Genomic DNA, 16,609 nt, shown 5'->3' with positions numbered 1-16,609 from the left:
ATGATCAACTTCAGTTACACAATCATACGCCTTCTTCTCCTTGACCCCTGCTTCATTATGTGCAAAGAATGAGCTTTTTAGTATATTCTTTTAGCCTCTTTCAGCATAAGGTCTATATATCTTCCACTGTTAAGTGGAAATAGCTGTTAAGTTTTAGCTGTTAGGACAGCCATACATTTCCTGCCAGTTTGTTTTGTGACTCATAGCACACGTGTTTCACAAATATTCCTCCACATTTCTCTGAAAGAACAGTTTTATCATCTCTTCCCTACAGCTGTACAACACAAGTATCTGAGAATTCCAGCTAATCCATCTGAGTAATTCACAGTGAGTTACATTTCATATTTCTAAAGGGCAGTTCCCAGAAGCTTCAGATAAAGTCGTGAATGTTTAGTATTTCTCTGAATCAGCCTGTGAGATCTCAAGCTGGACAATGAAAAGGGAGAACAAAATAACTGCCTGGGAAAAATGTGATTAAAGCAAGTTGCCACACAGGAGATTTGCAGTGGAGACTGACTACAGTTCTCCAAAGTGGCTGCTCTCTAGTGATGGGATCTCCTTTGTATTTCCATAGCACCAGGGCACTATGATAAGAAGTGTCAGCAACCTTGATAACTAGCAGTGCTGTTGACACATCAAAGATAATAAAACGTGCTCTTTGCTCATGTAAAATCCCCTGTTGTGCCTGAAAGGGAAGCGTGGACTGTAATCCACAGGACTCTGAGGATAACTGGTAAGAAACTGAAACTTAGGAAACTTCAGAGGAGGGCCTATGCAAACCTCATGAAGTTCAACAAGGCCAAATGCAAGGTCTTGCACCTGCGTTGGGGAAATCACAAGCATAAACAGAGGCTGGGTAGAGAAGGAATTGAGAGCAGCTCCGAGAAGAAGGACTTTGGGGCACTGTTGGACAAGAAGCTCAACATTACCTGGCAGTGTATGCTCACAGCCCAAAAAGCCAAATGTATCTTGGGCAGCATCAAAAGGAGTGTGGGCAGCAGGCTGAGGGAGGGGATTCTGCCCCTCTACTATGCTCTGGTAAGACCCCATCCATAATATCCCATACCTGGGGATATCCCAGACCTGGGCTCCCCAACATAGGGACACTTGTTTGCCTTGTCACTGCTGCTGCTGTCCTCTAGTTAAACAAGAAGGAGGACAGTCCTCCCCAGTCAAAGTGTGACTATGAGGAGATTCTAGAGGGATACTGATGGCCAGGACAGGTGAAAGAAAGGACATAGGCAGAAACACAGGTTTAGAGATTAACCTAGGTTTGAAGGGACCAGCTGTGAGGTCAGACCATGTTGCTCAGGGATTCATCCATCTAGATCCCAGAAAAAATCCTGCTGAAGTGTTACTTCAATTCAGAGAGCCTAGGGAAGCTGCTGAAGACCATTTTCAAGAGCCCATTAAACCAAAGTGTTTCCAAGACTATGGTTTTAATTACCTAATCTTGTTAATCTGCATTTTATTAATTTCAAGTGCTCCCTTATTTCAGACCATTGTTTACATGTTCAAGTAAAACCAAGCTCTAGAGACAGGAAAAAGTTGGTGCCTTTTGATGTCTTAGTTTCAAAAGAAAGAAGGGAACTTCTACCTCAGGGTAGCAATGCTTGGTTCTGTTACAAACATGCATTTACAATACAGGCTATTCCTGAGCCAACTAGAACACCTTCCATTTTAAAGATGTTTGTTTATCTGATAATTTCTTTTCCTAAACAAACCTCCATCCTGAGCTTGACATTAAACCTGTCATTAGAGAGGCATATTCATTGGGCAGAAGGTCATAACCAGAGCTGATGACCAGACAAGAACCAAGTGTAAAAGCAAGACAGACCAGACCCCAGTGAAGTTAAGAAAGGTATCAAGCAAAGAGCAGAAGAAGAGAAACATAGAGCTAAGGGTTCTAGAGAAAACAGCTCAAAGAACAAAGGGAAGGGAATTAAGTAATTCTGAGTCTAAAGAGCAGACAGATTTGGAGCAAAGCTGAGAAAGAGCTAAGCTGAGCACAGAATACCATTACAACCAAGTAAAAGACCGAGAAGGCAAGACCAAGTGATGAGATGCCTACCTGAGACACTGACAAGCTAGCTTGAGAAATCCATCCTGAACTCAGTGTTGATGCTGTTAGTCATGCAAGGTACTCACTGCAGGCAGAGGTCAGTTATAGAATTTGCCTGCCCAGGCTATACCTGGCAGGGACTTGGAATCAAAAAGCCATTTGTAAAAAGGAATCACTTAACTATCCTTGAAACTTTACAAATACCATGGAAATTAAAGGGATCACAGAATTTCCATGCCTAACAGACAATGTGTTGGGAAAAAAACATTAACTCATTAAGAACTACCATGGTGCCACCAAAGATATTTCTAGCTTATACTAAAATCTTGGAAATAAACCTGTCCATGAACAATTTCTTCATTGGAGTTGACCAAGTAGAGTAGATACATCACAGAATGAAAATGAGTATGTGCCAAAGCACATCTATGTGTATGTTCCTCAGTTCACTGCTCACCTGAGTAATTTTAAATGCTATGGTGGCATACAAAAAGTCATTATTTAACTAATCACTTTTTCAGTGATGAAGTTTCCTGCCAAATATTAACAGGTAATTGTCACCTATAAATTTACATGCATACCTAATGCTATTCCACTTTATCATGGAGTTTAAATTAAAGACACTTTCAGCCATGTGCTAGATGGGTGTCTTTAGTATCCGCTGCTCTTTTATTCAGGTTTCCTGATGAGGAACAGCTTACAAAACCATAATGTTGCATTAACACACACTAAATGTCTATCAAACCACACCCTTCTAATAGATTTTGAACCTGCTGGCTAATTTCAAGCACATCTGACAAAGGAGCTTACAGATATAACTTACAGATATTAAATTTCCATCAAATTGAAATAGGCAGATAAGCAGAGGAAAGAGATTATTTGAATTTATTGAATTCCCATCCCCCTCTTCTGTCATTGATGGAAAGACTGTATCATGAACATTTTATTTAAGTCTAGAGCATTCATATTGGAAAGCCATTGCGGATGTCCTGTGACAGAAAAAGAAGTCTCTCAGATTGTAGTTTATTAGGCATCTGAGAATCCAAGCAAAAATACCAATCCACAAGGCTTTCCACCCTCATAAGTCTCTGTGCATTAAATAAGCATTACTTGCTAACAGCAAACACATATTTCAAAAACTTATAAAGAGCTCCACCATTACGCTTCTGTTTATAAAAAATACTCTCTTGTCTAGCTCTAAATAAACAGGTTACTCTTTAGAATGTATGGGAACTGCCTGTGTATTTCTTTCCCAGTGCTGACAGCACGGAAATATCCCAAAGTTTGATAGCCTGGTGGAAAGCAGTATTCCAAAGAGACCTTGTTCTTTCCCCTGTAGAGTTGAGCAGACATTCATAAATAGGACCTGTTTTCTTTAGATTTTGAGCAAAATCTCTTCTGGACAGCTAATATTTTAGCTAACAACAAAAATGACGGAGAAATTGCTTAATCAACTAGGAGACCCTCTTTATATTTGTGATGAAGTTGTTGCAGCAGAATTAAAAAAAATTAGTCTGAGAGCAGCTTATGACCAAAGACCTCAAAGAATGAAAACTCAGAGGCATAAAATCTTGAAGTGCCATTTTTTAGCAGGATTTTAAACATGTAAGATGTCTACGAGACTGATTTTCTTTTTTCTTAATTTCATTATCACACTTTAGGAATATTTTTACTCCAAGCCAAAAAATATCTGAAATGAGTAAGAGAACTTCTTGCATGCTATTTTAGGCATGTTTAAAGAAAAATTACTGAGTGTAAGATAACAGAATATCTTTGTAGTGCATTTTTTATAAAATTTTGCTCAAGCAATTTGCTGTCTTCCCAGGAACAATTAATAACACAAACACAACCTGAGTTATTTTTATGTTGGCTTAGGTCAGATTGGATTGTTCTTAGCCAAGGCTGGAGCTCAGTTGTAAACTGACACTGTTTTTGTAAACTGGCATAGATTCACTGAAAATACAATACCTGTTCAAGATCTAACTGACTGTGTTCATGTGAAGTCTGTAGTAATAAAAAGAATGAATGGTATGTAAACAGCAGAATGAATGTACAATGTCATCTTTTAACAGTGTCTGTTGTAGCTCAATTTGGCTTATTTAGGTATGGAATTATCAACATTCACTGAAGATTTTAAATGTGGCTACTACACTTCCCAGATAGGCTCCTGATTTCACAGAGGATCAAAATAGCAGTTAAAGCTTAGCAAATTTCAAGGAGGAAAAATCTTCACACGCCACTTTTCTGCAATATACTTAACTATTTTCAACTTAACTACAATTTGCACTTATATAAATTTGTCATAAAATCCCTGTTGCATGGGATCTTATGTCCTCCCATGTTCATTTAACTTTCTTTTTGAGGAGGAGCAAATACACCTGAAGACTCTGCCCCAGTTCACCACGAAAGCATCAAACAGTGAAATTAAAACTGAATTGAGATTCCACCAGCAGCTTCAGTAATAAGCATTTGAATATCTGGACTTTGTGTGGTTTTTCAACAAAAGACATTGTTTCTTCAAGAAATAGATTTTTCTTTGGCCTTACAAGAGCTAGATTTTATGCATTACATAAAATGTAATGCATAAAATTTTTCCTCTTTCTCAGCTTTAACTAGCAGTTGTTAAAACAATCTTTATATATCATTAACTCGAGTATTTTCCTATTCTAGTTATGAAATATTTTTCAGTATATTTTCTTCTAATTTTTGTGATGGTGGCACTGCAACACCTTTGAATGTATTAATGGAAAACTTGTTACTAATCTGCATGTAACTCCGAGTTTTAAATATAATTCTTAGTTTTGAAATATATGTGGGTATATATATACACACACAATGTAACAATACAGACATCAGTATCAATTAAATAGAGAAGGTTTAGACTGCATATTGGGGAAAAAATTCATTACTGTGAAGGTGATGAAGCACTGGAACAGGTTGCTCAGAGAAGCTGTGGATGTCCCATCCCTGGAGGTGTTCAAGGCTGCTCTGAGTAACCTGGTGAAAGGTGTTGGCTGCAGAGGAGCAGAACGCCTTTCGGAGGGTGTTGGAACTAGATGAGCTCCAAGGTGAAGAGAGGCTGGAACTAGATAAGCTTTAAGGTCCCAACCCATTCTGAGATTCTACAGAATTCCTGCCCTGATCACCAGATGCACACAGACACTAATGGATTTCAGAAGAAGGATGACTTTTTTCAGCTCAGTTGTGTAATTTCTAAGTTCCACGTACATTACGGGGCAAGTTAACAACCATTTTTCCTAAATAACTAGAGATTTTGGCCATTTCTAGAATAATATCTCTCCAATATGATTGCTTTTCTAAATTTGCTGTTTAGCAAAGGGAGTGGGTGCTGGGCTGTAAATGACTAGATTTGGGGTTGATGTTGGCAGAGTTTAATTTCCGGCGCAGACACTGGAGCCTTGTGAGACGCCTGTGAAACACTGCAAACGCCTTTCGTGTGGCATGTGCCACCCTGGGCCAACGTGTCATAAGAGAGGAGGCTTCATGTCATTCAACTCCAGTCAGCCCATCGCTTAACATCTCCCCTGAAGGAGAAGGAAAAGCCACCAGCTCCGAAGCTCCGCTACGATGAGGGTGGCACAAGCGTGGTGCCAGAGGCACAGCCCCGCCGGGGGCACAGCGCTGCCCGGGAACCGGGGGCACAGCCCCGCCTGAGGCACAGCCCTGCCCGGGAACCGAGGCACAGCCCCGCCTGAGGCACAGCCCTGCCCGGGAGCCGGGGGCACAGCCCCGCCTGAGGCACAGCCCTGCCCGGGAACCGGGGGCACAGCCCCGCCTGAGGCACAGCCCTGCCCGGCCCCGCCGGGGTCTGTCCGCTCCCGGACGGCGCTGGCGGCGGCGCTAGGACCGGGCGGGCAGCGGCGCATGCGCGGGCGCCGCGGGCTGGCGGAGCGCTGCGGGCGGGGCGGAGGGGCCGGGGCAGCCGCGGGGCCGGGCCGGGCCGGGCCGGACCTTCGCCGGGACCGGACCTTCCCCCGCGCCCGCCGCAGGGCATGGGCGCCGCGGCTCCGCGCTGCGCTGCCGCGCCCCGGCCCCATGCGTGCTCGCTGGAGCAAGTGAGTGCTGGAGGCGTCCGGGCGGTAAGTGGCCGCTGTCCCACGGCCGCCCTGCCTCCCCCGGGCAGCGCGTCCATCCTGGGCTGAGAAGGAGCTGGCGTCCCCGGGCCGTGCCTCCGCTGCCCTCAGCTCAGCCCCGCTGTGCCCCTGGGACAGCCCGCGGCTTCTCCCTGCCCGCGCATGTATTATTTTTATGAGAACAGCTCGCCCCTCGCTGTCTCCGGGCGGGGCGGGAGGCGAAGGGAGGCTGCCGGGGGTCTCTGCGGGGCGCGGCCGGTCCGGGCTCGGCGCGGCTCCGCCGCCTCCACCTGCGCGCTGGTCCCTCTGTAAGGCGCACTCACCCACCCTCTCCCTCTCTCCCCCTCTTCTCCTGCAGGGCGCCGGCGGCCCGGCCTCGGGAGGGAGGATGTGGTGAGAGGATGGGGCTGTGTCCCGCGGGGGCTCGCCATGGCCAGGGAGGACTCGGTGAAGTGCCTGCGCTGCCTGCTCTACGCCCTCAACCTGCTCTTCTGGGTGAGTGCGCCGGGCCGGGCCGGGCCGGGCAGGTGCCGTCCCGGAGGCGAAGGGCGGGCACGGCCGCGGGCTGGCCGCGCTGGGCCGGAGGTGCCGCCCTGGTGCCCTTGGCCCCGTGCCAGGCAGCTCCCGCAGGGGAGTGCATTTTACTGGGGGGAAAAAATGCCTTCGGAAACAAGTAGGAAGTAAAATTGAATTAGGGTTACTCGTGGGAATTGGTGTATCTGTAATATGTACGGAGGGGAATATTCACGAGTGGCTTCTGGATGGGTGAGTTTCAGAGCATCCTGTGACCCGAGATGAACTCCAAGCTCTCAAAGGTACTTGAATAGTCAGCCCAGAGTCTTTTTTGTGCATTCAGTGGACAGATCCTAAGTGGCAGGCAAGGCCTTTTGTTTTGAGGATTTCAGTCAAAGCTGTATTTATAGCAGCAGGGTTTCTCACTCTCAGCACAAGTGGGTGTGATCAACACTTGTTCCTTAAACTTTTGGAGCTTTGAAGAAACAGCAGGCTGTATATTTTCAGAGTCCTCACTCATTTGCAACAATCTCTTTCACTTGAATAGGTGAGATTGGTGCATGGTAAGGGATGCAAATGGGACGACAGCGCACATCTGGGTCTCACACCTGGGGCTCACGTCAGGGCTGGCTCCTGAGGTGCTCTAGACTTGAATAATGCAGGGATGGGATCAAACCTAGTTTATATCTGATTTTTTTTCTACCTGCATCCAGCTCTGGGATCCCCAACCCAGGAAGGACATTGACCTGTTGGTGTGGGTCCCGAGGAGATCATTAGAGGGGTGGAGCAGCTCTTCTGCGAGGAAAGGCAGAGAGGATTGGGATTTTTCAGCCTGGAAGAAAGAAAGCTTTGAGGTGACCTATTTGTGCCCTTCCAATACCTGAAGGGAGCCTACAAGGAAGATGGAGAAGGGATGTTTACTAGAGCATGTAGTGACAGGACAAGGGGGAGTGGCTTCAGACTGAAAGGGAGTAGGTTTACATTACATATTATCAAAGAAGAAATTCTTACGTGGTACCAGTGAGTTGCTGAAACAGGTTGCCTAAAGAAATTTTGTCTGCCTCATTCCTGGAAGTGTTCAAGCTTTGAGTAACCTGTTCTAGTGAATGGTGTCCCTGGCCATGGCAGGGGCTTTGGAATTGACATGGAGTCCCATGATGACTGAAAACTAAGTGGAAATCAGAATATGAATGAAAGAGAAAACTGTTAAACAGCATGTGGAACAGAATGGTAGTTTTTGTGCAAAAATGATTGCTTTGTTCAAGCTGAGGTCACGAAGCCTTTGAAGTCCTGAATATAACTGTGCAGGACACTGTCTGGTACGGTCTGACTGTCAAGCTCTTAGAAGAGAACATCTGAAGTAAACTTCAAAGTGTGTCCTGTGTGCAGCTGTCCCAGTACATGTGATGGGAGTTCAGCATTTGTCATTGCCAGCTTGGTGAGGATAGATAGTGCATATGAAGCTCCTCTAAGATGACACAAATGGCTAGTCTGATCATGAATACTGCTGGAAAACTGAAGGTGCAGATGGTGGCTGCAAAACACTGTTGTCTGCATTATTTGGTTGGGTTTGGTGCCTGTGGAAGCAGAGGAGTGAGAGAACTTTGTCAGTCACTCTGCTGCTATCCTTGTTGATTCTACATAGTAGTGCTTGTAAATGTACAGCTGTATGCTCTGTTTGAAAATAAACTTTTTTTACTGAGCCCAGCTGCTGAGCTGTCATGTACCTGTGTGTGCATGAGAGGGAGGCAGGCAGGAAGTGTTGTTACAATGCTTTCTGTCACTTTTGACCCAAAGTCTGCTGAGCTGTAAATAATCCATAAGCAATCAGCTGAAAGGCCAAGGCTCTATTGCAGTGGGTCATCATGTTTTATAATGGACCAATAAATGTACTGCCTTTTCTGCTCCAGAAGAACATTGGTTTTGTGGAAGTGAGTGGATTGCTACTTCAGGACCTGCGACTTGCAGAAAGCCTTTCTTCTTACAAGATGGAAATAAATTCATCATCAGTGCTCTAACTGTTGTTTATTAAGTGACTGGTGTTGGTCATAGACCTGATGATACCCTTCTGGAAGCTTTTTCCATGGTCAACTGAAGCATGCATCTGACTGCAGGAAGTCTCTTTCATAGCAGTGGAAGTTGCATTTTCAGGACATCCTCAGTCTTCTAATTTTTTTTGGCTGTGTTTTTTTTGACAGCGCCCTGGACAAGGGATATCCATCAGACTAAATCCTGCAGTTAACATTTGGATTCATTCTTCTGCAATCCTCAGATATATTTATAAATGGGTATCACTTCTTAGCATAATCTGCAAGACTGAGGGATCCATCTTGATTCTATGTTCTGTAACACTACTATTTCCAGTATATTAAATTCTGGACAGCTTAATAAAAGAGAAGACCTCCAAAAAGGCATGATTTGGTGTTTTGTGGTCAAGACTTAGTGCTTAGCTAAGCAGCCTATTTTTGCTGTTCTTGAGGGAAGATGTGTTCCTACTGCTGTTCTTGGGGACAGTGCTGGTCTTTGTTATATCTAGATAGTGTGTGTGTTGGGACTTGGAGAAGTTTAGTTTTTCAAATATGTTATATGCAGTTTATGAGACTGCAGGGTTTTTCCTTCTGGTGGGGGCTTTGCTGGGTTGGCAAGCTCCCGATGCTGTCCCAGCTCATAGCAGTCCTGGGTGTAACATGAGTATCCTCATTCATTTTGAGCACTTATGACTTGCCCTCACAGAATCCCTCTTTGCCACGCTTTGCAGTGCTGCCATTGTTCTGTATTTTGCTGTGGTTGTTTTCCTAGTCACACCACCTTTGCAAGCATTTATACTAGGCAGACCTTGAGTCAGAGAACGTGGTCAGCCTCTAATAATGACACAGACATATCACAGGAGATACTGAAGTGCAAGTATTCCCTGTGGGTTGTGCTAGAACAGGAACTGGCAAATGGTGCTGAATACAGGGAAAATTCAGCCTCCTGGCTGCTTACAGTAGTAGGAGATTAAGCAAAGCAGTAGTTTTGAGATGAACAGGTTTGTTCTACTTTTCTTTGCAGCTTAGCCATGTATGTTCTTTTAAAAAAGTTATTAATATTTGAAATAGATGAACTAGATAGTGACAATAATGCAACTAAAAGCAATGCAATAATTTTAGCAATTTTTGGAAGAAAAGTGAAGTACAACATTGCAGGAAGTGCATGAAAAAGTCTGTATAGACTTTCTGTCTTGAGAAAACAAAATTTTTTTTTTTTTCCTGGTGAGCATGTGAGGCAGGAGCAGCTGCTGTTGTGTGGCTTGTAATTGAGGATGACTGTATGTAGTGCTGCGGACAAATCAAGGTTGTAAGTTGAAGTTGACTGTGTCACAGGTGGTAAGGATCTCTTAACTGATGATTAATAGTGTCAGTGGATGTTTGAGCCAAGACAGTGATGGTGCCACTTTCCTTTCACCTCATGAGCTTTTTTTTGCCTAGGGATATGCTGTTTCTGTTGAGCAGTGTTTAAGATTTCCTTCAGCAGTACCATTTAATTTCACTTGTGTGCTTGCAGCCAATAAACACTTCTGGCAGGTAGTGGAAATTGTTTGCATCTATCTCAAGCTTGTGTTTGTGAACAAAGTTTAAAAAAAAAATCACATGAAATGAAAGTGGAGCATGCTTCCAGTTAGTTTTCCATTTGAATACTTTGCACACTTAAATCTAGTTTTGCCTATGTGTACTAATTGAGAACTCAGAGCAAGTGAGTATGTGTTGTGCTAGGGAGTAACTAAGGGTGATTGGAAGCAATGATATTTTATTTCCTGTTTTATCCAACTTCAAATGCATGCGTTGAATCTTGTAATTTTTTGCTTTATTTTTCAAGTCTGTTCTGAAATGAGAAAGAAATCAGTCTATCCTGCCTTCTGTGAAACCAGATTCTGCATAGAGGTTGTTTCTCCTGTGTTTTGACTTCCACTCTTGTTGGTGGGATTTGTAGATACTTGGAATGAAAATTCTGGGGCAATGTTTTAAGTGGCAAATAATATCCATTGAAATGAACACTGCCTGGCCAGGTACCTGTAGCACAGTAAGCTGTGTTTTAGGCTAATATCCTCTGATTTTAGAGACTGCAGTTTAGACATGTGGAATTAAAACCTGCTTTTCTTAGCATTCTTTGTATAAAGAAAATAGCTGTGGCTTCTGTGGGAATATGCTGTCTTTTTAAAGGAATGCTTTCAACAGAGAGAGCTATAAGAGGACTTTTAAAGGACCAGAACTATTTTTAATTCTGGTATTTGAGAAATCTCTTACTTTTTGGTTTCTTTAGGCTGTAATATTGATACAACATTGTTAACATCACTAGAGTATGTCCTAACAAAGTAGAGTTCAGCCATAAGTTAACTTTGTGTCTACCTCTATATACATTTTTATTCCAAGTATCTTTGTAGGTCATGTGGCTCACCCTGAGTGGCATATCAGCTGTGAATTGTGGGATGAGTTTCTGGAAAACTGTCCTGAAATAGAGTGGCTTAATGTGCTAATGGAAATGGAGAAAACAAACTCAGATCCCACCCAAATGTTAGAAGTTGCATTAATATGCTTTTTAATTGCCATTCAGAAATAAATGAACCACAGACACTTTGTTGGTAATACTCACAATTAACTCTGTGGAACACATTGCATCAACCTGGAGGATGAATCACAAACCTGTGCTGACAAGATTCGAGCCCATAGCTCAGGGGGAAGGAAAATTTCAAGCTGTCTTTTTATAGTGGTAGACCACAATCTGGAGCAAACTGGAAGGTTCCATCTGGCATGTAGGTACTTGTACATTTTTTCTTTCTTTAAATTCACATCTCCTTTTGTAGAAAGTAGCTGTCCAGTTATTCATGAATCTCCAGTACCCTGTGCCCAGTATGCTCCTGTACCCTGACGATTCTCATCTTGAGTCTGTGGCAAGCTCTAGACAAGGCTCATAGAATAATAACAATTTTTTAAATATCTTGTAGTTATTTCACAAGGTGTAGGAGACAATTTAATTTTGTGCATTTTTATAGGACTATGTGATTTAAATAAAAATGCAGGTTCATTTTAATCATCTTTGTGTGTTCATGGGTATTCACGTGTAAAACAGGAAAGTTGGGTATAAACCCACTAACAGCTAACGTGTAGTCCTGTGGATCATAGGAATCACATGCTCTTTTTAAGATATATATATATACACATATATATATATATATACTGAGTTTAAAAATAATTTGCCTGTATCTCTGAGATTGACTACTGTCCACGAATAAAAGCAAACTCTTAAAGAAACAAAATTAAGAGTATATTGTATATATGTGAAGGCGCATCGTGGTGATGTGTGGATTGCGATACTTGTGAGCGTTGCTCTGGATTACCTGTGATGAGCAGCACATGCCTGTTCCTCCCCAAAGCAAAAGATGTCTTGATGTGAGATGATTACTTTCGAGGGAAAAGTGGCACAAGTCATGTCCTAACAAGAAGTGCAGTGCCTGAGTAGTTGCAGAGAGGGTGCTTGAAGAAGTATATGCACTTCTTTATCATTCTTTGCTTTTAGTGTACCCTTGTTCTGCACAGCCCAGAGGTTGATGTGGGTCTGATACACAGTAGGACTGTACTTCAGCTTTGTTTGCATGCTTGGGCTCTTGTTCTTTCTGCTGTGCTTCCTCTGGGCACCTTGAACAGCCACCTGCTGAGAAGCTGGCTCATGTTCCCCAGGAGGGTGACCTCTCAGTGCTCCAGCCTTACTGCAGAGTGTGTGAGTTCCAGCCGTGCCAAATGTGGAGCAGGTTGCTAACTCACTGTTGCAGCTGTGCAAGCAAACCCAGATTCAAAGTGCAAATATGAACGTGCTTCAGCTGTTTACTGATGTGGGAGGGGACCAAGGCATAACCTTGTAGGAAGCTTAGCTAAAATGAAATGTTGAAATATCTATAGAATCAAAGGTGCTTTTTTAGCAAATAGAGGATTTCCCTTTTTTATGGGCAATTTTTTCTCTAAACATTTAAGTTTTATCAGGTAATACAGAAAAACAAGGCCTCTTGTTCCCCCTCCTCCATCCTTATATCCCTCTGTCCCAAAAAAACGTAGCTCTCTGTTTATCCATGGATCTGAGTTATCTGTGTTTGTTCAGTGATCTGAATATTGAACCTAATGGTGAAAATCATGTAAAAGCATTGCAGCATGCTCATGACCTTGTAGTGATGTATCCCCTCTGTCCTTTGGTAAGAGTTAGTCATAGCTCAGACTACCCAAATCAATTTTAACAGGAAGATTTTCACAGGGTTTGTGTTTTGGGTTTTGTTTGTTTATGGTGGGGTTTTTTTGTTGCATTTTTTTTTAACTAAAATCATAGGACATATTTTGATGAATGTTGTCATATCTTGGAAGTCATTTTCTTGTAGCCAGAAACCTTTTCATGCAAAGCAGGTTGCTCTGTCGTGCTGTTAGTCAGTGTTTCATTATGGATATCAGACATGGCCTGAAGATGTTTACCCCATCTGTTGGAATAAAAACGATCATGTGTGACTTTTGGTATGGAAGATACTTTTAAGCTTTCCTCCGATTTAATGTTTAAAAAATATTCTGAAATTTGAGCAAAAGTAAAATGAATGTGCTAGAATGCTTAAATGAAAAAAATTATGGGAGTGTGAACACAGGTGTGGATATAGCAAGATCAACTGGACTTGCTCCCTTAAAGACAGAAGTCCATGTTCATTTACTAATTGGAAATGCAGATTTATTTTCCAGTTTAGGTATGGCCTCAGAGACACTGGGAGTAGAAATTTCAAAATAATGGCTTAAAAGATATACTTAATGAATTGCAAATGATTTTGTATTTGAATTTTGATGTCTAATTTATGTAAGAGAGTTCTAAAGACAATTTAAACTATGCTTGGAAGTGATCACTCCTAATAGCTGAAGTCTGTTGTTGGATATTTTAATTCAGTTTTTTGTCTGAGAAAGCTTTAGTAGCTTTTAAAGCTTTACATTAGAAATTAATTTGAAAATTTAAAATATTATTGTGTGCATATTGCTCATATACAAAAATAGAATTTATTACCTAAGTTCAATCAGTGTGAAAATATATTTAAAATAGAGCATTCCAGTAGGCATAATTATGAACTCCTCAGTGTCATGTTGATGGCTATACAACATACTGTGACAGTTCAGAATTAAAACTCATAGTGACTTTTGCAGCCAGCTGCAACAAATAAATAAACATTTTATGCATACTGTCATGTCATACTTACAGCACAGCAGACTGGCTGTCATCAGAGAAGCTTGAATGAGAACTTTTTGGGGAAATGATGTTACTGCTAATGTGAGAATTGTCTTAGCACTTTTGTCATAAACTTGTGTTCTTTCATCTGATTGCTTGATACAGATTTTAACTGTATTATACATATGAATCTGTTTTGAAGCAGTGACAGAAGTGAGGACTGCCAGTTTTTTGGGACCACTGTTTTACCATCTTTCAAATGAACCAACAATAGCTGTAATCAGGACCTTGCTCTTGCCCATGACTTCTTGAAAATCACTTGGCAGTGAATTGCAGTGATGTGCCTGCTGCTACTTGCTGGTGGGTTTGGATGTCCACCAAGGTTTTTGGGGAGGCTGTTTCTGCCTGCTGAGTGCCTGGACTCAGTTGTACTGCTGCTGGTGTTGATGGACTTCTTGTGCTGCTGGCTGAAGGTCTGCATGTGCTGTAGGTGGTGTGAAGTGGTGGATGCCTGGAGCTTTCTTGATGTCATCTGGCACTTGAGGATGTTTAGTGCTTTTACAGGGCTGCACATCTGCACATTGAGTCAGCAGGAGCTCTGGAGGCCAGACATGTTTGTTGTGTTCTTGCTGTGATTCCATTGTGGCTATGGAGCAGGTGAGCAAGTGGATTGATGGATGGGAGCTAGAACTTGATAATCTTTTGTCACTAAAATAAACATCAGTCATTATGCAGGACAGTCTGGTGTTGCAGAGGCATCTTTCATCCGTCAAGGTGTTGCTGCCCTGAGACTCACTTCTGCTGATCAGAGGGGATGCAACTTTTTCCCCATCATTTCCTTCTGTTAGGGAAGAGGTACCAAGCACTTGCTGGCTTATGTGCTGGGAAATAGACATGTTGTAATGAACTTATTTCTGAATTGCTATTTTGAGTTACCAGTTTGCTCTTTTACAGGCATCTTTTTTTCAAGAGAAGCCTCTTGAGTATTTGCCTTCACTTTCTGCCCCATGCCTTTCTGCTACTCCAGCTGGACACTGTTACTGACTTTCATGCCAGGGAATGAAGTGTGTCACAGCACTCTGGCTTTCAGGTCATTCAGAATAATAATTCATTGTGGACTTTCTTGAAAATACAGTGCCCAAAGGTGCCTCACTAGGAATTTGATTGGCAGGAGAGCGTTGCACAGGTAATTGTGTGTAACATCTGTTTAGCAGAGAGGTAAGGCAATATGCTTGCACTTCAGAGTCATGCTGATCTAGCTCTTGTGCATTTTAAGAGTAGCAGAAGTTCAGTAACACCTGAAGCAGTTAATGGTGGTGAAAACATGCCAGGCACAGGGTAGGTGAGCAGTTGAGCAGTAGCCTGGCTTTCACAGGCTTTATAGGTGGAATGTTCTTGCATGTAATTTGCATCAGCAGGAAACAATAGTAATTGCTAGTTATTCATACTAAGTGAGAATAGTCAGGGGGAATCTAAATGGCTAAAATCTTTCTGAATGATGCAAGAGGCCTTTCATAGAAGAGTTTGTTCTTATGAACTGAAATGGTGTTCATGTAGTTATATTATTGGTGAAGGTTATTGTTCATGTAGTTATATTATTGGTGAAGGTTATTCCTAGGTTGAAGGAAGCAGTCCTTTTCTTCCAGTTGCTGTTCTTAGATGAAAAAGGAGTCACATTTTCTGATGTGATTACTGAGCATTTCTGTAGAAGTCACAGAGCCATGTGTTGGCCTCAGCTTGGTGATGTATCTGCCTAGATTTTCCTTGGATTTTATGTGGGCAAAAATACATGTCTAGGTAGAGAAAACTCAATTTAGGCAGACAGAACAGAAATGAAAATTCTTGTCCTTCCTGATTTGCCTTTGCACACAAGTCCTTCTAGCAGACTGAATGATTCTCTTAGTGACAGAACTCTGCTCAGTACTTTTGGTGTCCAGGAAATCCTTTCTGTCCCCTCTGCCTTTTACCTGTTTTCTCTGTGATCTCCCTGTTGTCTGTGAGTAACCTGCATGCTTCAGTGTGCTGCCAGATCTTACCTCTGCTGAAAGAGAGTTTATCCTTCCTCAAAATCCACCCCCTCTCACTGCTGTGTACAATGTGTTGCCGCATGCTGACGGCTGAAACAAAATTGGTGCAGCCTGAGAGTGCCTAATGGACAGCAAGGAGCAGGCAGTCCACCAGTCTGGTGTGTGAGAAGGAATATTATTTAGAAAGTGATCATTTTTCTAGTACTGCTCTTCTAGCAGGACCATCTGGCTCTTAATGAAAGTTTCTGAGCAGTGGTTTGATGGACTTCTCACTTCTGAACACCGCTGTTGTAAAATGAAGTAACCAAACTGGGCTACATCTTAAATATATCTTAAATATTTTACCATAAACAGAGTGGATATGTGAGATAAGGCTTTTCTGTGTGTATCAACAGGCCTTTCAGGGAGATGTGGAGGGTTAAAAATGTTTTGTTGCCTTTTGACAACAAGAAAGTAGGCTGGCTGCTGGTAGTTTGCTTTACCTCTGTAGTGTTTCTGACTGCTTCTGTGGTATGACTGCCTGATGCTTTCTTAGGCAATGGATGGGAGGAGTTTATTTAGGAGGAGATTCCAGTAATCTTGTTTTCCTTGTTCCTGCAGCTTCCTGCAAATAGGACAATAGAAAATTTTCTTTACTGTTACTGTTTCACCAGCCAAAACAGATCCCACAGGAGTGAATATAGTAGCCATGTAGCGTG

At 42.5% G+C, this 16,609-nt stretch overlaps 1 protein-coding gene across 1 annotated transcript in view; it reads left to right on the top strand.

Moving 5' to 3' along the window:
* The first annotated feature begins 6,081 nt into the window (after positions 1-6,081).
* Positions 6,082-16,609, top strand: part of TSPAN12 (tetraspanin 12) — a 46,418-nt gene continuing 35,890 nt past the window's right edge. Inside the window, exons 1-2 of the mRNA XM_058022163.1 lie at positions 6,082-6,159; positions 6,512-6,648. Coding sequence (XP_057878146.1) covers positions 6,583-6,648 — 66 coding nt within the window. The 5' untranslated portion in view covers positions 6,082-6,159; positions 6,512-6,582. The remainder of the gene's footprint in view (positions 6,160-6,511; positions 6,649-16,609) is intronic.

Source organism: Melospiza georgiana, chromosome 4 (assembly GCF_028018845.1).
Source record: "Melospiza georgiana isolate bMelGeo1 chromosome 4, bMelGeo1.pri, whole genome shotgun sequence".
NCBI lineage: Eukaryota > Metazoa > Chordata > Aves > Passeriformes > Passerellidae > Melospiza > Melospiza georgiana.
This window is presented reverse-complemented; position numbering and strand designations above follow the sequence as displayed.